The sequence below is a fragment of the Lampetra fluviatilis genome, chromosome 55, assembly GCF_964198595.1.
Source record: "Lampetra fluviatilis chromosome 55, kcLamFluv1.1, whole genome shotgun sequence".
In the NCBI taxonomy this organism is placed as follows: Eukaryota; Metazoa; Chordata; class Hyperoartia; order Petromyzontiformes; family Petromyzontidae; genus Lampetra; species Lampetra fluviatilis.
This window is the reverse complement of record NC_136329.1, coordinates 1,589,987-1,615,893: the sequence shown is the minus strand read 5'-3', so window position 1 is coordinate 1,615,893 and position 25,907 is coordinate 1,589,987. Positions and strand designations below refer to the sequence as shown.

The window sequence follows — 25,907 nt, the reverse complement described above, 5'->3', positions numbered from 1 at the left end:
CTCCCTCCCCCCCCCCGCTCCCCCCCCGCCGCCCCCTCCCTCCGCTCCTCCCACAACCCTTGTCGCCGTGCGCACCGCGTCCAGGTAGAGGGAGTTGAGGTCCACGGAGCGTTCGCCCGCCTGGCTCCTCCTGGAGGCGCCGGAGCCGTCTCGGGCGCCTTCCGTGGCACCGGTGCCCTTATCGGAACCCTTGTCGCTACCCCCACCGGCGCCCCGACCGGTGGCCGCTCTGGCCGCGCCGCCGCCGCCACCGTCGTCCACGCTGCTGTTGCTCCTCCTGCCGCTCTCCTTGAAGGCCCCGGCGCCGTCTCTAGCGCCGGGGCCCCGACCGTGACCCTCGTCGGAACCTCCACCGGCGCCCCCACCCCCGGCCCCGCCGGTGACCCGCCTGGCTGCGCCGCCGCTACCGCCGCCGTCGTCTGCGCTGCTGCTGTTGCTCCTCCCGCCGCTCTCCCCGGCGACGGCGCCGGTGCCGCCGTTCCCATAGCAGGGAGCCGCCCGCGTCCCGGCGGCGCCGCCGTGGCGACCGGCCTCGGCCCGCTCCGCCTCGCCGTCGGCCGTCTCCCGGCCCTCCTTGCCGGCCACCTCGACGGGCGAGGAGAGCGAGGAGAGCGAGGAGAGCCGCGAGTCCGAGCGGCCGTCCATTGGGGCCCCGTCCTCGCGCGGCTCCGGGAAGGACTGAGCCCGCAGGAAGCGCCGCTGGGAGCCGACGCCGCCTCCGTCGCTTCGGTCCCCCGGCTCTGCCGCCGCAGCCGCCGCCTTCTCCCCGCCCGCCCCGGGGCGCCCCCTGCGAGTGGGCACCAGGCCGAGCTGCAGGTTCACGGAGGAGGTGTGGGTGGGCGGGCCTCCCACGGGGATGCTGGCCTTGCTCGTGAACGTCCCGCCGCTCCTGCCGGCGTCGCTGACCCTCCGAACCTCTGCTCCGGACGGCCTCCCCGTGTCGGCGTCCCGTCCTCCCGCTCCTCCCGCCGCCACCGTCGCCGCGGCCTCCGCCTCCTCCCCCGGGCCCTCCTCGTCTTCGAAGAGGATGCTGCTCCTCGGCCGCCGCCTGCCGAGCGACGTCGCCCCCGCGGCGGCCATGGAGGGCAGCGTGGCCGCCTTGCTCTCGAGGGCGGCGCGGGGCCGCGACGCCACGGGAGGCCTCGCCGGCTCCGGGGGGTCCCGGGAGAGGAGGCCGCGGGCGCCGGCCCGGGCCGCCCCCCCCGCGGCCCCTCCCCCCCCGCCGCCCGGGCCCCCCCGCTGGTGCGCGGCGAGCAGCAGGCGGTCCACCTCCCGCTGCAGCTGCTCCCCATGCTGCCGCTCGCGCTTGAGGACGCTGCGGGCGTCCTCCAGCTCCAGCGCCAGCAGCGTCTCCCGGCGCCGTGCCGACGCCGACGTGGCGGCGGGGGGGAGGGGGAGGGAGTCGGTGGTGGAGTTGGGGAGGCCGGCCGGCGTGGGGCCGACGGCTTCCCCCTCGCGACGCCGCTGCTGCTGCTGCTGCTGCAGCTGCTGCTCCAATTTGAGCGCCCGGGCTTCCGAGCGCTGCAGTTGCTGCCGCAGGTCGGTGAGCTCCAAGCGGAGGCGCTCCAGCTCGCGGCCGGCGCGTGGAGAGCCGGGGCCCAAACTCGCCTCCAGACGGTCCCGCGCTGCTGCTGCACGCCGTGGCAGAGCGGAGATAAACTCAACAACCGGATCTTGATTTGAAGCTTTAGTGACTGCAGGAATCCATACTCTTTGGTTCTAATAAACTCAACGACTTCATCAAATGTCTATGTTTTTTTAACCACGTGTGAAGGCCGACTGAGTCTTTGTAGCGTGTGTACGTTGACTTTGTTTCGCACCGTACGTAGCCAGCCGCGCTAAACGGAGGTGCGCGGGAAGGACAATCGACTGAACACGTAAAGCAGTGTTCAAGAAATGAGTTTTGAATATAGATTTAACATATATACGGTGACATACAGTGAGGGAAAAAAGTATTTGATCCCCTGCTGATTTTGTATGTTTGCCCACTGACAAAGATATTATCAGTCTATAATTGTAATGGTAGGTTTACTTGAACAGTGAGAGACAGAATAACAACAAATAAATCGAGAAAAACGCATGTCAAAAATGTTATAAATTGATTTGCATTTTAATGAGGGAAATAAGTATTTGACCCCTCTGCAAAACATGACTTAGTACTTGGTGGCAAAACCCTTGTTGGCAATCACAGAGGTCAGACGTTTCTTGTAGTTGGCCACCAGGTTTGCACACATCTCAGGAGGGATTTTGTTCCACTCCTTTTTGCAGATCTTCTCCAAGTCATTAAGGTTTCGAGGCTGACGTTTGGCAACTCGAACCTTCAGCTCCCTCCACAGATTTTCTATGGGATTAAGGTCTGGAGACTGGCTAGGCCACTCCAGGACCTTAATGTGCTTCTTCTTGAGCCACTCCTTTGTTGCCTTGGCCGTGTGTTTTTGGTCATTGTCATGCTGGAATACCCATCCACGACCCATTTTTAATGCCCTTTCTGAGGGAAGGAGGTTCTCACCCAAGATTTGACGGTACATGGCCCCGTCCATCGTCCCTTTGATGCAGTGAAGTTGTCCTGTCCCCTTAGCAGAAAAACACCCCCAAAGCATAATGTTTCCACCTCCATGTTTGACGGTGGGGATGGTGTTCTTGGGATCATAGGCAGCATTCCTCCTCCTCCAAACACGGCGAGTTGAGTTGATGCCAAAGAGCTTCATTTTGGTCTCATCTGACCACAACACTTTTACCCAGTTGTCCTCTGAATCATTCAGATGTTCATTGGCAAACTTCAGACGGGCAGGTATATGTGCTTTCTTGAACAGGGGGACCTTGCGGGCGCTGCAGGATTTCAGTCCTTCACGGCGTAGTGTGTTACCAACTGTTTTCTTGGTGACTATGGTCCCAGCTGCCTTGAGATCATTGACAAGATCCTCCCGTGTAGTTCTGGACTGATTCCTAACCGTTCTCATGATCATTGCAACTCCACAAGGCGAGATCTTGCATGGAGCCCCAGGCCGAGGGAGATTGATAGTTCTTTGGTGTTTCTTCCATTTGCGAATAATCGCACCAACTGTTGTCACCTTCTCACCAAGCTGCTTGGCGATGGTCTTGTAGCCCATTCCAGCCTTGTGTAGGTCTACAATCTTGTCCCTGACATCCTTGGAGAGCTCTTTGGTCTTGGCCATGGTGGAGAGTTTGTAATCTGATTGATTGCTTCTGTGAACAGGTGTCTTTGATACAGGTAACAAGCTGAGATTAGGAGCACTCCCTTTAAGAGTGTGCTCCTAATCTCAGCTCGTTACCTGTATAAAAGACACCTGGGAGCCAGAAATATTTCTGATTGAGAGGGGGTCAAATACTTATTTCCCTCATTACAATGCAAATCAATTTATAACATTTTTGACATGCGTTTTTCTGGATTTTTTTGTTGTTATTCTGTCTCTCACTGTTCAAATAAACCTACCATTAAAATTATAGACTGATCATTTCTTTGTCAGTGGGCAAACGTACAAAATCAGCAGGGGATCAAATACTTTTTCACTCACTGTATACGGTGACATCTATAGGGTATCCCCTCGATATTTGCCAGGGATACATTTCTGAGATGCTCGTGAATTGCACATTTTGCAGGTTGTGATATTGGCCGATGAAAACCTGCTTTATCTTTTGAATGAAAACCTTAAATAGGTAAATAAGCTATTAAATAAGTTAACATTATTATAACGACACATCTCTCATCACTTTCTCTCTCGTCACATTCTCTTTATCTCATCGCTTTATCTCGTAACATTACCACTCATCACTTTGTCTCTTATCACCGTACCACCTCTCATCGCTTTATCTCGTAACATTACCACTCATCACTTTGTCTCTCCTCACCGTACCATCTCTCATCGCTTTATCTCGTAACATTATCACTCATCACTTTGTCTCTCATCACCGTACCATCTCTCATCGCTTTATCTCGTAACATTATCACTCATCACTTTGTCTCTCATCACTGAACCATCTCTCATTGCTTTATCTCTCTCCGTCGCAGCAGCAATCGTTTAGAGTTCCAGATTCGATTCGCCGATAGACAAAAACGCAGCCGGCAAGTTTGTGAGTAACGAGGGAAAGCTGTCGCTCTTTTCAGAAGTGACCTGGTTTAAAATGAAAGTTCAACGAAGTGGCTTATCATCATCGTCTGTAATTCATAGCAGCCAAATAATCTAAACGTATGTCGAGTCAAGAGGTGGGGGGTGGGGGAAACCGGAGGACCCAAAGAAAAAGACACTGGGAGAAAGACATGCAAACTCCAAATGTACAGGAGGCATCAGGGTCGGGATCAAACCCACGACCTCCTGCATACCTGGCGGAGTAGTGAACATCTCCTTGCCACCGTTACGCGCACGAGTGACCAGTCGTTGAGCTGTGATTTCATCATGGAATTATTGTCTTTATCATTGTCAACGTGTTCATCATCATCATCGTCATCATCGTCATCATCATCGTCATCAACGTGTTCAACATCATCAATCATCATCATCATCGTCATCATCATCATCGTCATCATCATCATCATCGTCATCGTCATCATCGTCATCATCGTCATCATCATCGTCATCATCGTCGTCATCATCATCATCATCGTCATCATCATCGTCATCATCATCATCATCCGTCCCTTTGCTACTGTGAATGGGGCGACCGCCCTAATCCCCGCACCCACCCTATGGATGGTCCTGCCCACGGGATTCAATGATAAAGGCTCCCACAGGGTTCAACGTTAAAGGTTCCCACAGGGTTCAATGTTAAAGGCTCCCACAGGGTTCAATATTAAAGGTTCCCACAGGGTTCAATGTTAAAGGCTCCCACAGGGTTCAATGTTAAAGGCTCCCACAGGATTTAACATTAAAGGCTCCCACAGGGTTCAACGTTAAAGGCTCCCATAGGGTTCAACGTTAAAGGCTCCCATAGGGTTCAACGTTTAAGGCTTGTATAATCTCTACATTCCCATCGCAGGGCGACATCTCAAGCAGAGAGAGAGAGAGACAAAGACGAGCTGGACACAGACATCACCACGTCTCACCGCTCGGAGAATGTGGTCCCAGTTTCTCCTCCAGGCGTCGGCGTTCCCACTCGGAGTTCTCCAACCTCCCCTCCAGCTCGCGGCGCTCCTTCTCCCAGGCCGCCAGCTTCTGCTCCGTCTCCGCAGACACCTGCGGAGGCACCTTGGACTGCTCCAGCTCCTTCCGGGAACTCCGAAGCCTCTCCTCCAATCCCCGGCGATCAGCCTCGGAGCTCTGGAGCTTCTCCTCCAGGGACCGACGCTGCGTCTCGGAATCCCCCAGCTTCTCCTCCAGCTCCCGGCGCTCCTCCCGGGAGAACCGGGGCTTCGATTGATACTCCTGAATTTCCTTCTCAGAACTCCCAAGTTTTTTCTCCAACTCCTGACGCTGCTCCTCGGATTTCCGAAGCTTCTCTTCCAGCTCCTGGCGCTCCTTGTCTTCCTCCCGCGAAGGCCGAGGCTTCGCCTTCAACGCCTGGGCCTCCTTCTCAACGTTCAGGAGCTTGTCCGCCAGGGACTGGCGCTCCTTCTCGGAATCCCGGAGCTTCTCCTCCAGCTCCTGGCGCTCCGCCCGCGGGAATCGCGGCTTCGTCTTCAACTCCTCCAGTTGGTTTTCGGAACTCCGAAGCTTCTGCTCAAACTCCCGCCGTTCCCGCTTGTGATTCCGAAGGTTCTCTTCCAGTGCCTCGCGCTCCTTCTCGGAGGCGCGAAGCTTCTCCTCAAACTCCCGCCGCTCATCCCGGGAAATCCGCGCCTTCGCCTGAGGCCCCGGAGCTTCCTTCACGGAACTCCGAAGCTTTTCCTCCAACTCCTGACGCTGCGACTCAGACTTGCGGAGCTTCTCTTCCAGCTCCTGGCGCTCCCTCTGGGTATCCCGAGCCCTCTCCTCCTCCTCCCGGGGGGATCGAGGCTTCACCCTCAACTCTTGGACGCCTTTCAACTCGCCCAGCTCCTTCTGCGAATTCTCAAGTCGACCTTCCAGATTCACGGATTTCTTCTCAGACTTGCCGAGCTTCTCCTCCAGCTCCCGTAACTTCTTCTCGGCACTCCCTAATTTCTCCTCCAGCTCCCGGGACCTCTTCTCAGAACTCACAAACGTCTCTTCCACCTCCCGGGATTTCTTCTCGGAATTCCGCAGCTTCTCCTCCAGCTCCTGCGGCTTGCGGGAATCCTTGCCGGCATCGCGGAGTTTCTCCTCCAGCTCCCGGCACTTCTTCTCGGAACTCCCAAATTTCTCCTCTGCCTCCCGTAACTTCTTCTCGGAACTCCCAAATTTCTCCTCCAGCTCCCGTAACTTCTTCTCAGCACTCCCTAATTTCTCCTCCAGCTCCCGGCATTTCTTCTCAGAAATCCCAAACGTCTCTTCCGCCTCCCGGCATTTCTTCTCGGAACTCCGCAGCTTCTCCTCCAGCTCCGGGGCATTCTGGGCCTTGCGTGAATCCTTGCCGGCATCCCGGAGTTTCTCCCCGAGCTCGCGGCGCTCCCTGTCGGCGAGCGCGAGCTTCTGCTCCAGCTCGCGGCGCTCCTTGTCAGAGCTGCGGAGGCGCTCCTCGCTGCTGCCGCGCTCCTCCTGGAGGGCGCGCAGCTTGGACTCGGCCTCCAGCCGGCGTTCGTCCGTGTCGAGGAGGCGCTCCCGGAGGCGGGCGAGCTCCTGCTGAGCCTCCTCGTGCTCCTCACGCAGGCGCACGCTCTCCTCCAGCTGGCAGGCACAGCGAGAGAGAGAGTGGGGGGGGAGGGAGAGTGGGGGGAGAGCGGGGGGGGGAGTGGGGGGGAGAGTGGGGGGCGAGTGGGGGAGAGCGGGGGGTGAGTGGGGGAGAGCGGGGGGTGGGGGAGAGCGGGGGGGGAGTGGGGGGGAGTGGGGGGGGGAGTGGGGGGGGAGTGGGGGGGGAGTGGGGGGGGAGTGGGGGGAGAGTGGGGGGAGTGCGGGGGGGGGGGAGAGTGGGAGGAGAGTGGGGGGAGAGAGGGGGGAGGGGGGGAGAGGGAGGGAGAGTGAGGGGAGAGTGGGGGAGAGAGTGGGGGGAGAGTGGGAGGGAGAATGGGGGGAGAGTGGGGGGGAGAGTGGGGGGGGAGAGTGGGGGGAGAGAGTGGGGGGGAGAGTGGGGGGGAGAGTGGGGGGGGAGAGTGGGGGGAGAGAGTGGGAGGGAGAATGAGGGGAGAGTGGGAAAGAGTGGGGGGAGAGTGGGAAGAGAGTGGGAAGAGAGTGGGGGGAGAGTGGGGGGAGAGTGGGGGGGGAGTGGGGGGAGAGTGGGGGGAGAGTGGGGGGCGAGTGGGGGGGGAGTGGGGGGGGAGTGGGGGGAGAGTGGGGGGAGTGCGGGGGGGGGGGAGAGTGGGGGGAGAGTGGGGGGAGAGAGGGGGGAGGGGGGGAGAGGGAGGGAGAGTGAGGGGAGAGTGGGGGAGAGAGTGGGGGGAGAGTGGGAGGGAGAGTGAGGGGAGAGTGGGGGGGAGAGGGGTGGGGGGGAGAGTGGGGGGAGAGAGTGGGGGGGAGAGTGGGGGGGAGAGTGGGGGGGAGAGTGGGGGGAGAGAGTGGGGGGAGAGAGTGGGAGGGAGAATGAGGGGAGAGTGGGGAAAGAGTGGGGGGAGAGTGGGAAGAGAGTGGGAAGAGAGTGGGGGGAGAGTGGGGGGAGAGTGGGGGGGGAGTGGGGGGAGAGTGGGGGGAGAGTGGGGGGCGAGTGGGGGGAGAGTGGGGGGCGAGTGGGGGAGAGCGGGGGGGGGGGGAGAGTGGGCGGAGGAGAGTGGGAAGAGAGTGGGGGGAGGGGGGGGGAGGGGGGGGGAGAGTGGGGGGCGAGTGGGGGGAGAGTGGGGGGAGAGTGGGGGGAGGGGGGGAGAGTGAGGAGAGAGTGGGGGGAGAGTGGGGGGAGAGTGGGGGGAGAGTGGGGGGAGAGAGTGGGGGGAGAGAGTGGGGGGAGAGAGTGGGGGGAGAGGGTGGGAGGGAGAGTGGGGGGAGAGTGAAGGGAGAGAGTGGGGGGGAGAGTGGGGGGGAGAGTGGGGGGATAGAGTGGGAGGGAGAATGGGGGGAAAGTGGGGGTGGAGAGTGAGGGGAGAGTGGGGGGGGGCGAGTGGGGAGAGAGTGGGGAGAGAGTGGGGGGGAGAGTGGGGGTAGAATGGGGGGGAGAGTGGGGGGGATAGTGGATGGGTGGGTGGGTGAGTGGGTGGGTGAATGGGTGAGTGGGTGAGTGGGTGGGTGGGTGAGTGAGTGAGTGAGTGTGTTAGTGGGCGGGTGTGTGTGCGTGTGCTTTATTGACCTGGTCAAGGCGTATGATACCATCACTAGGCCTGGCCTCTGGGTTGTTCTTCGTGCTTTCGAAGTCCCTGACCCTCTGCTCACGATCATTAAGGACCTTGTTCGCCTGGATCGCGAGGGCTAAACTGGTGCGGCACGGGCTAGAGAGGAGATGGAATGATCTGGTACAGGAGGATGTGGAGCTGAGTGGACTTGCCAATGACTTGTACCAGCGGTGTCAAGATCGGCCTCTGTGGAGGAGGCTCGTGAATGACGCGGCTACTGGCCAGTTGGAGGGAGTCGCCCTCCAACAATAATGTAAGGCGGAGGAGCGACGCTCACAACAACGAGCGGAGCGCTGGGTGGCTAAAGCACAGCAATTTGGCACAGTAGGGGGCACAGGTGGTGCATCAGCCAGTCATCTCGGTCATCTCAGTCAGACGACCCGTGGCACCTGGGTCTGCCCCGTGACCTCCTGCCAGCGGGCGTTCGACACTTCACGTGGCCTCAAAGTCACATGGCCTGGCACAAGCGTTGTGGTGACGTCACCGCCACTTAGTGGCGAATGGCGGTTGTTGTTGTCACTGTGTGTGTGAGTGTTAGTGGGTGAGTGGGTGGTGGGTGAGTGTTTGAATTGGTGGGTGTGTGTGTTAGTGGGTGGGTGAGTGAGTGGGTTGGTGAGTGTGTTAGTGGGTGAGTGTGTTAGTGGGCGGGTGAGTGAGTGGGTCATTGGGTGAGTGAGTGGGTTATTGGGTGAGTGAGTGAGTGGCTGAGTGAGTGAGTGAGTGGCTGGATGAGTAAGTGAGTGGCTGGGTGAGTGAGTGAGTGTGTTAGTGGGCGAGTGTTTGAATGGGTGTGTGTGTGTGTTAGTGGGTGGGTGAGTGAGTGAGTGGCTGGCTGAGTGAGTGGCTGAGTGAGTTAGTGTGTTAGTGTGGGTGTTAGTGAGTGGCTGGGTGAGTGAGTGGCTGGGTGAGTGAGTAAGTGGCTGGGTGAGTGAGTGTGTTAGTGGGCGACTGTTTGAATGGGTGGGTGTGTGTGTTAGTGGGTGGGTGAATGAGTGAGTGGCTGGGTGAGTGAGTGGCTGGGTGAGTGAGTGGCTGGGTGAGTGAGTGGCTGGGTGTGTGAGTGGCTGGGTGAGTGAGTGAGTGGCTGGGTGAGTGTGTTAGTGGGCGAGTGTTTGAATGGGTGGGTGTGTGTGTTAGTGGGTGGGTGAGTGAGTGTGTTAGTGTGGGTGTGTGTGCGTGCTAAGTAGTTGCTACAGAAGAGAGACAGGCCCCCCCCCCCCCGTACCAGTCTCTCCACGCATCTCACGCGCTCCCTCATCTCCTCCCGCGTCTTCTCCGCCCGCCCGAGTGCCGACTTGGCCTCGTCCCGGTCGCGCACGGCTTCGCGTACGCGGGCCCGCACCTCCCGGCCAGCGGCACGCAGCCGCTCCAGGTTGTCACGCAGCTCTGCCTCCATCTCGTCGTGCTCGGCCCCGCGACTTTCCACGGAGCGCACCCGCTCGCGTAACAAACCCAGCTCCTCCAGCAGCTGGGAGTGGGGGGGGGAGGGGAGGTCAGAGAGGGTTGGTGAGTGGGTGGGTGGATAAGTGGGTTTGGTGAGTTGGTGAGTGAGTGGGTGAGTGAGTTGGTGAGTGCGTAGGTGAGTGAGTTGGTGAGTGAGTTGGTGAGTGAGTTGGTGAGTAGGTGAATGGGTGAGTTGGTGAGTGAGTGGGTGAGTGAGTGGGTGAGTGAGTGGGTGAGTTGGTGAGTGAGTTGGTGAGTGAGTGGGTGAGTGAGTGGGTGAGTGAGTTGGTGAGTGAGTGGGTGAGTGAGTTGGTGAGTGAACGAGTGAGTGGATGACTTGGTGAGTGAGTGGGTGAGTGAGTGAGTTGGTGCGTGAGTGGGTGAGTGAGTTGGTGAGTGAGTGGGTGAGTGAGTAGGTGAGTGAGTTGGTGAGTGAGTGAGTTGGTGAGTGAGTGGGTGAGTGAGTTGGTAAGTGAGTTGGTGAGTGAGTGAGTAGGTGAGTTGGTGAGTGAGTGGGTGAGTGAGTGAGTTGGTGAGTGAGTTGGTGAGTGAGTGGGTGAGTGAGTGGGTGAGTTGATGAGTGAGTTGGTGAGTGACTCACCTCATTTTCATCATCTTTGGCTCCGTTGCTGTCTGCAGGCTTCGCTCGCTCTTTCAACTTCTCCTTGAGAGAATCGATCTACAAACAAACACCGCCTCTAGCATTGAACGATCCATTGGGAGCCTTTAACATTGAACCCTATGGGAGAGTGAGTCTGTGTGAGTTTCTGCATGAGTCTCTGAGTGAGTCTCTGAGTGAGTCTCTGAGTGAGTCTCTGAGTGAGTCTCTGAGTGAGTCTCTGAGTGAGTCTCTGAGTGAGTGAGTCTCTGAATGAGTCTATGAGTGAGTCTCTGAGTGAGTCTCTGAATGAGTCTCTGAGTGAGTCTCTGAGTGAGTCTCTGAGTGAGTCTCTGAGTGAGTCTCTGAGTGAGTCTCTGAGTGAGTCTCTGAATGAGTCTATGAGTGAGTCTCTGAGTGAGTGAGTCTCTGAATGAGTCTCTGAGTGAGTCTCTGAGTGAGTGAGTCTCTGAGTGAGTGAGTCTCTGAGTGAGTGAGTCTCTGAGTGAGTGAGTCTCTGAGTGAGTCTCTGAGTGAATGAGTCTCTGAGTGAGTCTCTGAGTGAGTCTCTGAGTGAGTGAGTATCTGAGTGAGTGAGTCTCTGAGTGAGTCTCTGAGTGAGTCTCTGAGTGAGCCTCTGAGTGAGTGAGTCTCTGAGTGAGTCTCTGAGTGAGTCTCTGAGTGAGTGAGTCTCTTAGTGAGTGAGTCTCTAAGTCTGTGAGTCTGTGAGTGAGTCTCTGAGTGATTCTCTGAGTGAGTCTCTGAGTGAGTCTCTGAGTGAGTGAGTCTCTGAGTGAGTCTCTGAGTGAGTCTCTGAGTGAGTCTATGAGTGAGTCTCTGAGTGAGTGAGTCTCTGATTGAGTCTCTGAGTGAGTCTCTGAGTGAGTCTCTGAGTGAGTGAGTCTCCGAGTGAGTGAGTCTCTGAGTGAGTCTCTGAGTGAGTATCTGAGTGAGTCTCTGAGTCTCTGAGTGAGTGAGTCTCTGAGTGAGTCTCTGAGTGAGTCTCTAAGTGAATCTCTGAGTGAGTCTCTGAGTGAGTGAGTCTCTGAGTGAGTGAGTCTCTGAGTGAGTCTCTGAGTGAGTCTCTAAGTGAATCTCTGAGTGAGTGAGTCTCTGAGTGAGTGAGTCTCTGAGTGAGCGAGTCTCTGAGTGAGTCTCTGAGTGAGTCTCTGAGTGAGTCTCTGAGTGAGTCTCTGAGTGAGTCTCTGAGTGAGTCTATGAGTGAGTCTCTGAGTGAGTGAGTCTCTGATTGAGTCTCCGAGTGAGTCTCTGAGTGAGTCTCTGAGTGAGTCTCCGAGTGAGTGAGTCTCTGAGTGAGTCTCTGAGTGAGTATCTGAGTGAGTCTCTGAGTCTCTGAGTGAGTGAGTCTCTGAGTGAGTCTCTGAGTGAGTCTCTAAGTGAATCTCTGAGTGAGTCTCTGAGTGAGTGAGTCTCTGAGTGAGTGAGTCTCTGAGTGAGTCTCTGAGTGAGTCTCTAAGTGAATCTCTGAGTGAGTCTCTGAGTGAGTGAGTCTCTGAGTGAGTCTCTGAGTGAGTCCCTGAGTGAGTCTTTTGCTCACCTGCCCCTGCAGAATCGTGGTGGTCTCGGTCTCTGCGGAGATCCGCTGGGACATCTCCGCACATTCTCTCTGCATCCTCCCCGTGTCCCCGTCCCTGCCCAGCGCCTCCTGCGCCCGACGTCTCAGGGCCTCCACCTCGCGCAGGAGCGAGGCGGGGGACCGCGGAGACATGGGGGAGAGCGGAGACGGCACGGGGGACATCGGGGACGGCGGCGGGGACGTGGGGGACAGGGGGGCGGCTCCATCTGCGGGGAGACGGGAGGACGGGGGGGGGTGAGGAGTCGGGGAGACAGCTCCATGTCTCCCTGTGTGTGTCTGTGTGTGTGTCTGTGTGTGTGTGTCTGTGTGTGTGTCTGTGTGTGTGTCTGTGTGTGTGTGTCTGTGTGTGTGTCTGTGTGTGTCTGTGTGTCTGTGTGTGTCTGTGTGTGTCTGTGTGTGTGTCTGTGTGTGTGTCTGTGTGTCTGTGTGTGTCTGTGTGTGTGTCTGTGTGTGTGTCTGTGTGTGTCTGTGTGTGCGTCTGTGTGTGCGTCTGTATGTGAGTGTCTGTATATGAGTGTCTGTGTGTGTGTCTGTGTGTGTGTCTGTGTGTGTGTCTGTGTGGACGCTCGTGAAGGACGCTACTGGGCAGTTGGAGGCAGTCGCCTTCCAACAACAATGGAGGGCGGAGGAGCGACGCTCACAACAACGAGCGGAGCGCCGGGTGACTAAAGCACAGCAAGTTGGTACAGTAAGGGGCACAGGTGGTGCATCAGCCAGTCATCTCGGTCATCTCGGTCAGTCGACCCGTGGCAACTGGGTCTGCCCCGTGACCTCCTGTCAGCGGGCGTTCGACACTTCACGTGGCCTCAAGGTGCACATGGCCTGGCACAAGCGTCAAGGTGACGTCACCGCCACTTAGTGGCGAATGGCGGTTGTTGTTGTCTGCGTGTGTGTCTGTGTCTGTGTGTGTGTCTGTGTCTGTGTGTGTGTGTCCGGCAAAACAACCCCCTACCTTCTCGCGGTGCCGGATGGGCAACACTGTCGTGGACAGCGCTGTGGGGGGAGGGCCAATGCCCATTGGCCTCTCCCCTCATGGCGTCTGCGACCACCACAGTGGCTAAACGGGGGCTCTGGACGGGTGCGAGGCGCTGGTAACCCCTCCACCCTCAATTCATTACCACTAAACTACGAATGAAACATAAATATGCAACAAATAAGCTTGTGCCGGAGGCCCGGGGGGACAGGCTTCTACGACGTCTCCTGGCCAAACCCGAATTGGCGGAGCCAGGAGATTGAATCTTCACCCTCGGGGCTCCTCCAGAAACAACGAAAAATCACTACGGATGGCCACGTGGAATGTTCGAACGCTCACTGCGGAGGAGAGGCTGCCACTCCTTTGTCGGGAGCTGGACCGGTACCGCCTGGATCTCTGTGGCATTCAGGAGGTCCGGTGGACCGGTTCTGGCTCCTGCCACCATGAGGGGTGGACAGTCCTCCACTCGGGGCAGGATACTGCCAAACAGGGTGTGGCTCTTCTTCTGAACAAAATAATGAAGGGGGCGTGGGAGCGTGGCGGTGAGGTGTGGGAAGCTGTAAGCCCCAGGATACTTTGGGCTCGCCTTCCCATCAACCGGAGGCGAGGAGTGGTGGTCGTGGTTACTTATGCCCCCACCGAAGACGAACATCCGTGGAGGGATGCAGGCAAAGCCGATGAGTCAGATGCCTTCTATGACCTCTTGTCACAGGTGCTGGCTAAAGTGGCCACTCGGGACAGAGTCATCTTGTTGGGTGACTTCAATGCCCGAGTTGGTCATGATGCTGGCATCTGGTCGGGAGTGATTGGAAGGCATGGGCCAGATCAGCTCAATAACAACGGTAGGAGGCTGCTAGATTTTTGTGCAGCCCATGGGCTTGTAATTACCAACACGCTCTTCCGGCATCGGCGCATCCACACAACATCATGGATGCATGCCTGGTCCAAGCAAGAACATCTGCTGGACTACGTAGTGACGGACCAGCGGATGCGAGCCCATGTCCTTGACACCAGGACCTACCGTGGAGCTGATCTGCCCTCTGACCATCGACTAGTCATCTGTAAGATGCGCCTGCCATTCTTCCACTCCGGTGGTGGGTGTACACCCAGGACCCCATTCCAACCAAAATTGGCCTGGTCTCAGTTAGCTGATGAAAGTTGCAAGTGAGAATTTCATCATCGCTTGCAGCTGGGGTTGGCATCGTCCCCCACTCCACCTTATGTCGAGGGTAAATGGGCGAGGTTTAGGACTGTGACTCATGCAGCTGCAATGGCTGCTTTGGGTATGCGGTCCAGACCTCCCCAGAAACCCTGGCTGACAGAGGTGTTCAGGTTAGTTGAGAAAAAGCGACAGGCCCACTCTCATCGGCTACAGCATCCCACGTCAGAGAATGAGGAGGTTTACCGCAGCCTTCGCTCGGAGGTTCGGAGAGCCGTAAGGTGCTGCAAGGATGGGTGGTGGTCGCGGGTTGCTGAGGAGATAGAGTCTGCCTCAGTGGCCCGTGATCACAAATCACTATTTAACTCCATCAAAAAAGTAACCTGCAGCGCCACACCTATTACCATCATTAGGGAAAAAAACGGTGATCCAATCTCCGACCCCCAGGAACAGGTTTGCAGATTTGCTGAGCATTTCTGTGAGGTTCTGGAGGAGGGGAAATACCTCAGCCAGAAAAACATCATGGCACAAAGTGGGGATAACCCTGCTGAGGCTGCGGTGCCTCAAATATTGGAAGAGGTCACCCCCTGTGAGTGGCTGGCTGAGGTGCCATCTGTTGAGGAAGTACTGAAGGCGATCCAGAGTCTGAGACCAGGAAAGGCACCGGGCAGAGATGATCTCCCAAGCGAAATGCTGAGGGAGGGTGGCGTTTGTGCACAGACTGCCCTACATGACATCATAACAACAGTCTTGACCACTGGACGGGCTCCGCAGGATTGGAAGGATTCCCTTGTGGTCTCCCTCTTTAAGAAGGGCGACCGCACAGACTGTAACAACTACAGGGGCATCTCACTCCTCAGTGTGCCGCGAAAGGTCCTGGCAAGGATTATTCAACATCGCCTTGCTAGCCATGCTGAGGAGAGGCTTGCGGAGCCCCAATGCGGTTTCAGGAAAGGGCGGTCCTGCACAGATGCCATATTTTCTGTCCGTCTGCTACAGCAGAGGTGTAGGAAATTCCAACAAGACCTACATCTCTGCTTTATTGACCTGGTCAAGGCCTATGATACCATCAGTAGGCATGGGCTCTGGGTTGTTCTTCGTGCTTTTGGAGTCCCTGACCCTCTGCTCATGATCATTAAGGACCTTCATGATGGTGAGCGGGCCCGGGTAAAACTACGTGGCCGGGAGTCAGAGCCTTTCCCTGTACACCTTAGGGGTGCGACAGGGATGTCCTCTGGCTCCCACATTATTTAACATCTATTTTGACCACGTAGTTCGTGAAGCCTTGAATAGCTGTACCGGGGGAATTTCCATTTGGTACAGATATAATGGGAGGCTGATCGACGCCCGGGTGCGATCAAGGGATGGCTCCCTATTGGTCAACCACGTTATGTATGCCGATGATTTGGTAATAGCTGCTAATTCAGAAGATGAGTTGGAGACGCTGCTGCTGAGACTGGAGCGTGCCACTAAGAGGTGGGGCCTTACCTTCAGCCCCTCCAAAACTAAGCACCTGCCTGGGTATTTTGTACCATCGGACTCTCCACCCCCACAACTCCCAATCGGTGATGGGGAAGTAGTGGAGAGAGTGGAGAGTTTCCCATACCTGGGCAGTGCACTTATGACCAGCTCCAGTTTAACAGCAGGTCTCACTCCGAATCAGTCGAGCGGCAATATCTTTTCATCGGTTGCGTAACGCTGTGTGGAAGCTACCTGGTCTGTCGCTCCGCACGAAGCTTCAGGTCTTCTCGGCCACAGTCATTCCCTCCATTCTCTACACTTGCGAAACGTGGACCCCCCTAATGGAGCATTTTCGTCGGTTGGAAACATTTAGGCTGCCCTGCTTACGATCTATCCTGGGTTTAACCAGGCTGGATAGTGTGAGGAGCTCACAAATCCTTGAAAGATCTGGGCAAAGTCCCATCGGTGAGCTCCTCCGGCAGGCAAAGCTGCGTTGGCTGGGTCATGTAGCCCGCATGCCCAGCTACCGCATGCCCAAGCAATTTTTGTTCAGCCGGATCGAGGGGGCTAAACGGGCGCGACACGGGCTAGAGAGACGGAGTGATGTGGTACAGGAGGACATGGAGCTGAGTGGACTTGCCGATGACTAGTACCAGCGGTGTCAAGATCGGCCTCTGTGGAGGAGGCTCGTGAAGGACGCTACTGGGCAGTTGGAGGCAGTCGGCCTCCAACAACAACGGAGGGCGGGGGAGCGACGCTCACAACAACGAGCGGAGCGCCAGGTGGCTAAAGCACAGCAAGTTGGCACAGTAGGGGGCACAGGTGGTGCATCAGCCAGCCATCTCGGTCATCTCAGTCGGTCGACCCATGGCACCTGGGTCTGCCCCGTGATCTCCTGCCAGCGGGCGTTCGACACTTCATGTGGCCTCAAGGTGCACATGGCCTGGCACAAGCGTCGTGGTGACGTCACCACCACTTAGTGGCGAATGGCGGTTGTTGTTGTTGTCTGTGTGTGTCTGTGTGTGTTTGTGTCTGTGTATCTGTGTGTGTCTGTGTATCTGTGTGTGTCTCTGTGTGTGTCACTGTGTGTGTCACCGTCTCCATGTGTGTCTCTCCGTGTGTCCCCATGGTGTGTGGTGTCTCACCCTGAGACAGCTGCCCCCACAGCGTCTCGATCTCGGTCCCCGTGACTCTCAGCTGGGCCAGCGCCTCCTCCAGCTCGTTCATGCGGCGTGCGAGACGCGACACTCGCAGCTTCATCTCCCGGCTCTCCAGCGCCCCTCCCTCCATCGCTCCTCCTCCTCCTCACCACTACTCACCCACTACTCACCCAGCACTCACCACTACTCACCCACCACTACTCACCCACTACTCACCCACTGTTCCTATTCACCCACTGCTCCTACTCACCCACCACTCACCACTACTCACCCACCACTCACCCACCACTCACCCACTACTCACCCACCACTCACCCACTACTTCTACTATATTGAGAGTAACTAGCGATACGTAACAGTGATATTAAAAGTAAAAAGCGATATGAGCCAGTGATATTGACACTAACTCGTGATAAGTGTCAGTGATATTGAGTCTAACTAGCGACACGTGCCAGTGATATTGAGTCTAACTAGCGACACGAGCGATAGGAGTAGAAAACAACGGATTGCAACACGCGCGGTCAACTCGCATTAACCGGCAGCGCACCGCCCAACCTGTGACACTTGCAGGCCGCACGAGAGCGCTGCTAACGAGCTCCGCTCACTGGGCAGTCACCACCGCCGGCGCGACGAGGCCCACCAGCTGACGGTGCGAGTCTGCGCACTACCCAGCGCCAGCCACACACAAGCTCAGTACCGAGTCGCCAACGTTCTCCTAACTAGCAGCACCAGCCGGTAAAAGTGACACTAACCAGCAGTCGGTGAAACCCGCGAGATGTGCAAATGGTAAAGCTATGAGAGCAGCAGCAGCTGTCGACCACTCAGATGCATGAATCAGGAATGACGAAACACTCAGAGGAATGATGCAGTACTAGTTGGAATGACTAAGCACTAATCAGGAATGAATCGGCGCTAATTGGAATGAATTGGCGCTAATTGGAATGAATCAGCACTAATCAGGAATTAATCAGCGCTAATTGGAATGAATCAGCGCTCATCAGGAATGAATCAGCGCTAATTGGAATGAATCAGCGCTCATCAGGAATGACTCAGCGCCAATTGGAATGAGTCGTCAGTTCATCGGAACAATCCCCTTTGCTCCGTCCGTTCCTTCCTCTGGTCCGTCCGCCCCTTTTCATTCGCTCCTCGCGCCTTTCATTCCTCAAGTGAATTCCGTTTGGTCCCTCCCCTCCTTCCCTGGCTCCTTCGTTCGCTCCCTCCCTCCCTCCTTCCGTTGGACGTCAGTTCGCGGGAACTTTCCGTTGGCTTCTTCCTTCGTTTCGTCCTTCAACTCGGGGCGTCGTTCGGTTGTCCACCGGATCCTTTCGCTCCGTGAATCCTTCCCCCGGTTCCGCAGGCTCCGTGAATCATTCCCGCCCCCACTTCTCCACCCTCGGCGAATCACTCGTCCGGGCCCCGCAAAGCAGCCTCACTCATTGCGATGACCGCTCGCTCGCTCGCTCGTTCATTTACTCGCTCACTCACTCGATCACGCACTCACTCGCTCGCTCGCTCACCCACTGACTTGCTCACTCGCCCACTGACTCACCCACTGACTCACGCACTCACTCACTCGCTCGCTCGTTCACTTACTCGCCCACTCACTCACTCGCACGCTCACTCGCTCGTTCACTTACTCGCCCACTCACTCACTCGCTCGCTCACTCGCTCACTTACTCACCCACTGACTCACGCACGCACTCACTCGCTCGCTTGCTCGTTCACTTACTCACCCACTCACTTGCTCATTCACTCACCCAGCCACATGGTGGAATACCCGACTGACTCGCTCGCCCACACACGCAGACTTTCAGCACACCCCCAAATGAATTCGTGAACTCAAACATTCACTCGCTCTGCGGTCGCTTCTTCGCACAGCTGCGTCCTGCGAACACAAAGACGGGCGAGAGAAACGATGATGAACCCGGGGGCTAGGAGATGTCGTCTCCCTCGCCTAATATACAGGAGGTCGTGGGTTCCATCTAGACTCAAAATAAACTGGTTTTTATTTTACCAGGGAAGGCCCCGGCCATCACAAATGACGGCTCAGCGAGGTGGTTGTCATCGCGCGGGAAGTTATTGCAGCCAAATCCGGAGGACTCGGAGAAAAATCCACGTGACCATGGGGAGAGAGACACGCAAACTCCAAATATACAGCAGCAGCAGGCGTCAGGGTCGGGACCGAACCCACGACCTCCTGCGTACCAGGCGAGGTAGTTAACATCTCCTAGCCACCACGACGAGTTGTTTTGGTGTGTTCATGGCGGTTACCCACATAGACACACAAACACATCACCACCACCACAACAACTTCCACCTCTACCACCATAGCCATCATCACCATCACCTCCGCCACCAAAGATAAACATCCCCCGCATAGTCTCAACAGACTGTTGGGGCAAGTGCTGTTACCACAACCACCACCACCACCCAATACCAACACCCGCAATTCTCCACCAAGTGACGGTGACATCACCATTTGTCAGAAGCGACCGGGCCACGTCACAGACGACAGCTCAACGAGGACGACGACGACGCCTCCACGCTGGCAAGCCAAGGCCGGGGGGGGCAACGGAGGACACCGGGAAAGGTTCTTGATACAAAATATCTCAGGACCATTCAAACTTGGCGCCCCAAAGCCAAACGCCGACAAGAGGGGGGCCCCCGTCTCCGCCGTTCCGCCCGAGCGACGGGCGGGCGGGCGGGCCGACAAAGATGGCGAACGTCGACTTGTGCTGGGGGAACGCCGCTAACGGGCATGACCGCCACCCTGGGCGGGCTCCATCGGGAGTGGCGCGAGGCCGCACGCGCTCAAACGCCGTCAACCACCTCGAACAACAACCCGGAAGCTCGCGGGAAACGGACGCGGGGGCAGCGTCGCCCCGCAGCACGTCGGAACCCGTCAACGCGAGCCTGGCCCTGGCCCACGATGCGGCTCCCGGGGGCGGAGTGGCGGCCCTCCTCGCACGACGCCGAGTCGACGTCGAAGTCAACACCACACGGCGTGTCGTCGAAGTCAACACCGCACTGCGTGTCGGCAGCGGCACCCTCAATCCGTGTCCCGTGGCGCCCGGTGCTGGCGGACATTGATCCGGCCAACGTCCAACGCGACAATCCGGGGGCTTAAATCAAAAATCCTTTCTGGACGTCATGACGCCACTCTCTGGCAGCTGAAAATAAAGCCTTTTTTTATTTTTACGTATTTACTCAAAGTATTTTTTATTTGACCCATTGAGCTGCTATGTAGGAGCTATTTGTCACAAGCGACCTGGCTACACACTAAATGACAGCTCGTGAAGTGGCTCATCATCATGTGGACATTTACAGCAGGAGCCAAATACCCTAAACGCATTGTGACGTCGATTGTAGACGTGGAGAGAAATAAGTGACTTTTTAAAATACTTTATAAAAAACACACTTTCATGAAAAGTACCGCACTAGTAATGGCAGAACTCCACGACTCCAGGAAGTGGCCCCGAAGCTTGCCACAACGTAAGAGACCGTGGTCAACTACAGCCAATGTCAGACCCAAGCCGAAACATAACATATAAAAAAGATTACTTACATTTTTTTTTATGATAGAATATAGTATTGTCATCAGTATGACATACGTATACCAAGTTTGCAGTCGATACCACATTGGGAAGTGGGTTGAAATTGAGCTCCAAGATTTGAGGATACGACAACAACAGACAGAGTTGAGAATACAACAGACAGAGTGAGTTAAATAAAATCGTGAAATAATAAAAACCGGAGGATCTGGAGAAAAATCCAGGCGGCTACAGGGAGGGAGAAGACACAAATTCCAAATGTCCAGCTCAACACCAAGTAGGCCTTCACGACCAATACCATCCATATTGCAGGTCTTGTGGGTGAGAGAGCGTAAAGAGATAAATGTGACGTGAAAGCCGCCACCACCAAATACACCGCAGGCATCGCCAGGGTCCGGCTCGAACCCACCAGCTCCTGTTGACCGAGCGAGATAGTGAACATCTCCTAGCCACCATGACACCTGTTCAAGATTTTAAATCTGCGTCTCTCTCTCTCTCTCCCTGTGGTGGTCGCGTGGATTTTTCTCCGGGTCGTCTGGTTTTTTCCCTCCACATTACAAATCAACATCATTATAGCTGCTGCTGTAATTGTCCACGTGATGTTGATGATGATGAGCCACTTTGTTGAACTGTCATTTGTGGCCGGGACGCTTCTGAAAAGGAGATTTGTAGCTCAGAGGGCCTTAACTAGAAGAATTAAAATAGTTTTAGTTTAGATTCAGTTTGATGTCTATTGTAGTCAGCAGGAATGACACTGCTGCTGCAGCAACGTGCAATGCCGATTGAACAATTTAATGGCATTTTTTTGCATTGGGATGTTTGGCCAATACCAGTCCCACTGTGTGTGTGGGTTTAGCTACGGGAAGAGATTTGCCTGTGAAGAAACTCATGCTGAGCATGGGGAAATCATACAAACTCCACTCACTCACTCTGGAGACCAGGGGGATATCACTAATACTGCCTCTACCCCTACCACTCACATCGCCTCTACCCCTACCACTCCCACCACCTCTACCCCTACCACTCACATCGCCTCTACCCCTACCACTCACACCGCCTCTACCCCTACCACTCACACCGCCTCTACCCCTACCACTCACCCTGCCTCTACCCCTACCACTCACACCGCCTCTACCCCTACCACTCACCCCGCCTCTACCCCTACCACTCACCCTGCTACTACCCCTACCACTCACCCTGCCTCTACCCCTACCACTCACACCGCCTCTACCCCTACCACTCACACCGCCTCTACCCCTACCACTCACACCGCCTCTACCCCTACCACTCACCCCACCTCTACCCCTACCACTCACACTGCCTCTACCCCTACCACTCACACCACCTCTACCCCTACCACTCACACTGCCTCTACCACTCACACTGCCTCTACCCCTACCACTCACACTGCCTCTACCCCTACCACTCACCCTGCCTCCACCCCTACCACTCACACTGCCTCTACCACTCACACTGCCTCTACTCCTACCACTCACACTGCCTCTACCCCTACCACTCACACCACCTCTACCACTCACACTGCCTCTACCACTCACACTGCCTCTACCCCTACCACTCACCCTGCCTCCACCCCTACCACTCACACTGCCTCTACCACTCACACTGCCTCTACCCCTACCACTCACACTGCCTCTACCCCTACCACTCACACCGCCTCTACCCCTACCACTCACACTGCCTCTACCACTCACACTGCCTCTACTCCTACCACTCACACTGCCTCTACCCCTACCACTCACACCACCTCTACCCCTACCACTCACACTGCCTCTACCACTCACACTGCCTCTACCCCTACCACTCACACTGCCTCTACCCCTACCACTCACACCGCCTCTACCACTACCACTCACACCGCCTCCACCCCTACCACTCACACCGCCTCCACCCCTACCACTCACACCGCCTCCACCCCTACCACTCACACCGCCTCTACCCCTACCACTCACACCGCCTCTACCACCGCCATTCACTCCTAGCACGGATCTCTCCCCACGCTGTCGTGGACTTCACTTTCTGTTCCGCTTGACAATTTGACGATCGCCATCTGGGGTCACCACAAAGACAAAGCTCCCCCGTGTAGCCTCCACCGGCCCGAGGGTGCAAGTGCTGTGGAGTTGCGAGCGCCACCAGGGATCCACTCCCACCGCTCCTCCCGTCTCCTCGCAGGAGGAGGAGGGGGGGTCACCAATCGGCACGTGATCACAATCCCACCGCTCCTTCCTCACCTACAACACCTCGCGTACCAGATCCGGACCCCCACCCCCCCATGTAACACCCGAGCCCCTGCCCCCCATGCGAAATTGGGACCCCACCCCCAATGCAACATCCGGACCCCCCTTCACCCCTCCTGCCACATTCGGACCCCCCCTCCCATGTAACACCCGGGCCCCTGCCCCCCATGCGAAATTCGGACCCCACCCCCAATGCAACATCCGGACCCCCCTTCACCCCTCCTGCCACATTCGGACCCCCCCCCCCTCCCATGTAACACCCGGGCCCCTGCCCCCCATGCGAAATTCGGACCCCACCCCCAATGCAACATCCGGACCCCCCTTCACCCCTCCTGCCACATTCGGACCCCCCCCCCCCCCATGTAACACCCGGGCCCCTGCCCCCCATGCGAAATTCGGACCCCCCCCCTCGCCGCACTCAACCATTCAATCGCACTGCCTTCGCGCATGCGCAGTGCCCGCGACCGCGACTAATCTGCCGGCGGCGGCGGCGGCCTCCTGACGAGGGGGGCGAGCGAGCGAGGTGGAGGTCCCGGGTCGAGCGCCGCGCTCCCTCCTCGGCCTCCTCCTCTGGTCGACCCCCCATCCCCCCCCATCTCCCCCCGGCAAGGAGGAGGAGGAGGCGAGGAGGAGGAGGAGGAGGCCGCCCCGCGAGCCACAGAGGAGCGAGAGGAGGAGGAGGAGAGGGAGAACCGCGGAGCCTCACGGCCACTGTGCCGCTGGAGAGTTGGGGCGGGCGGGCGGCGCTCACCGTGATCGTGGCGGCTGCTGCTCTTGTTGTTGTCGTCCTTGTTGGTTGTTTAGTTGTTGTTTAGTTGTGGTGGTAGTTGTTGTGGTAGTTGTTGTTTGTTTGACTTCTTAATGGAGACCACTTTTTAACTAAAGTGCCCGGCCCGGAAGACTTCGAGCTGCCGCATAGCCCCACCCCCTTAGCACTCCTCGCCCCGCCCACTCGCGCGTCGCCCCGCCCACTCGCGTCTAGCCCCGCCTCCAACGCGTCTAGCCACGCCCCTACACACATAGCACCGCCCCCTACGGAACTAGCCACGCCCCTTTGTGGTTTGTCCCTCCCCCTATTTCCCTTCGCCCCGCCCATTTCTAGCCCCCCCCCCGTCTTACAAAGCCCCCAACGTCTTCGGACACGCCCCTTTCATCCCTTGCCCCGCCCCCTACGTCTCTAGCTCCGTCCTTAGCCCCACCCCCTACGTTCTTAGCTCCGCCCCCTCCGTCCTTAGCCCCGCCTCTTATCTTCCTAGCCCCGCCTTGTACCTGTCCAGCCCCGTCCCCCCGTCGCTGTAGCCCCGCCCACTTGGACTCAAGTCTCAAGTTCGTTCGTCCAGCTGAGGGGTCAAGAGACGAGGATTTGAGCCTTTTTATTTACCAGGTAAGATCCCGCTGAGCTCTGTAATTCTTTATCAGAAGCAGCCTGGCCACAGATGATAGCTCAACGAAGTGACTTATCATGGACTCGCCACATAGAGACCCATAGACTCATTACACAGAGAGCCATAGACTCATCACACAGAGACTCACAGACTCATCACAGAGACCCATAGACTCATCACAGAGACCCATAGACTCATTACACAGAGACCCATAGACTCATCACACAGAGACTCACGGACTCATCACACAGAGACCCATAGACTCATCACACAGAGACCCATAGACTCACTACACAGAGACCCATAGACTCACTACACAGATACCCATAGACTCACCACACAGATACCCATAGACTCACCACACAAAGACCCATAGACTCACCACACAGAGACCCATAGACTCACCACACAGATACTTATAGACTCACCACACAGAGACTTATAGACTCACCACACAGAGACCCACAGACTCATCACACAGAGACCCACAGACTCACCACACAAAGACCCATAGACTCATCACACAGATACCCATAGACTCATCACACAGAGACCCATAGACTCATCACACAGAGACCCATCGACTCATCACACAGAGACCCACAGACTCACCACACAGAGACCCACAGACTCATCACACAGAGACCCACAGACTCACCACACAGAGACCCATAGACTCACCACACAGATACCCATAGACTCATCACACAGAGACCCATAGACTCATCACACAGAGACCCACAGACTCACCACACAGAGACCCATAGACCCATCACACAGAGACCCATAGACTCACCACAAAGATCCATAGACTCGCCACATAGAGACCCATAGACTCACCACACAGAGATCCATAGGCTCATCACACAGAGACCCATAGACTCATCACACAGAGACCCATAGACTCGTCACACAGAGACCCATAGACTCACCACACAGAGACCCACAGACTCACCACACAGAGACCCATAAACTCACCACACAGAGACCCATAGACTCATCACACAGAGACCCATAGACTCATCACACAGAGACCCATAGACTCACTACACAGAAACCCACAGACCCATGTGCACATTTATAGCAGCAGCCAAATAATCTAAAGGCGCATTGATTTTAAATGGAGGAGAAACCCGGAGGACCCCGAGAAGAATCCACGCCACCACCATTGGGAGAGAAAGAGAGAAGACGCCAACTCCAACTACACAACAAGCTCTCGTCACACCACCACCACCATCGATTTGGAACAACCTCGTTACCTCCCTAGCCTCGTCCTCAATGTCCCTTCAACAACCCGTCCAGGAGTCGCGACGAAGCTTGGTGTTTAAACATCTTAGCACACCTCGTGTTGTATTGGCAGAAAGGGTAAAATCTATTCTTATTTGTCATGCTTTGATACTGGAAAAAAGGGTATCACATGATAATTGTTTTTTTACCATTTTATCTGGCAACAAAACTTTACATGGAGTCATGGTTGCATTGACCACAATACCTGCGGTCGGAATGCAAACAAAACACACAACTCTGATAATGTATGCACTGTACTTGAAATTGATTGGTCCACATCCGAGACAGCTTTCCTTAGAGCCTAGTCTCACATGTGTAATGCGAGCGTAAATGGGCAGGTCGGATGTGACGATCCGAGAGGGAGGAGTCAGGGTCACGTGGGGGAGAAGTTATAGCGGGGAGACAGGAAGACATCTGGGGCAGTCGAGGGAGTGAAGAGTGGAGATCACGTTGGGTGGTCGCCGTGCCTCAGCCTGGTGGCTGAGGGGCTCATGACGGCGCCAGCCAGCGGGGTGGGGAGTACGGGAATAGAGACAGAGTGAGGCCACGCAGGGCGGAGAGTGGAGAGTGGCGAGATCGCCACACGGGGAGACTCGGCACCGTCGGCCAGCGGTGACCGAGCAAAGCAGGAACGAAGAGCAGCAGTGGAGCTGCAGTGAGAGCAGCCAGAGGACTGCACAAGGGGAACCTGCAGCGGAGCTGCATCGGAGTG

General features: G+C 56.7%; 1 protein-coding gene across 1 annotated transcript; it reads right to left on the bottom strand.

The window, feature by feature from the left end:
• Positions 1-24: 24 nt before the first annotated feature.
• Positions 25-23,568, bottom strand: LOC144949933 (uncharacterized; the record flags this gene model as incomplete). Its single annotated transcript, XM_078879923.1, has 8 exons — positions 23,275-23,568; positions 16,703-18,602; positions 11,926-12,170; positions 10,371-10,448; positions 9,552-9,794; positions 5,063-6,740; positions 4,343-4,402; positions 25-1,631 (listed from the first exon to the last, which is right to left on the bottom strand). Coding segments are annotated over exons 2-8 (4,056 nt in total), but the record flags the coding sequence as incomplete, so codon positions are not given.
• Between the last annotated feature and the right edge of the window lie 2,339 nt (positions 23,569-25,907).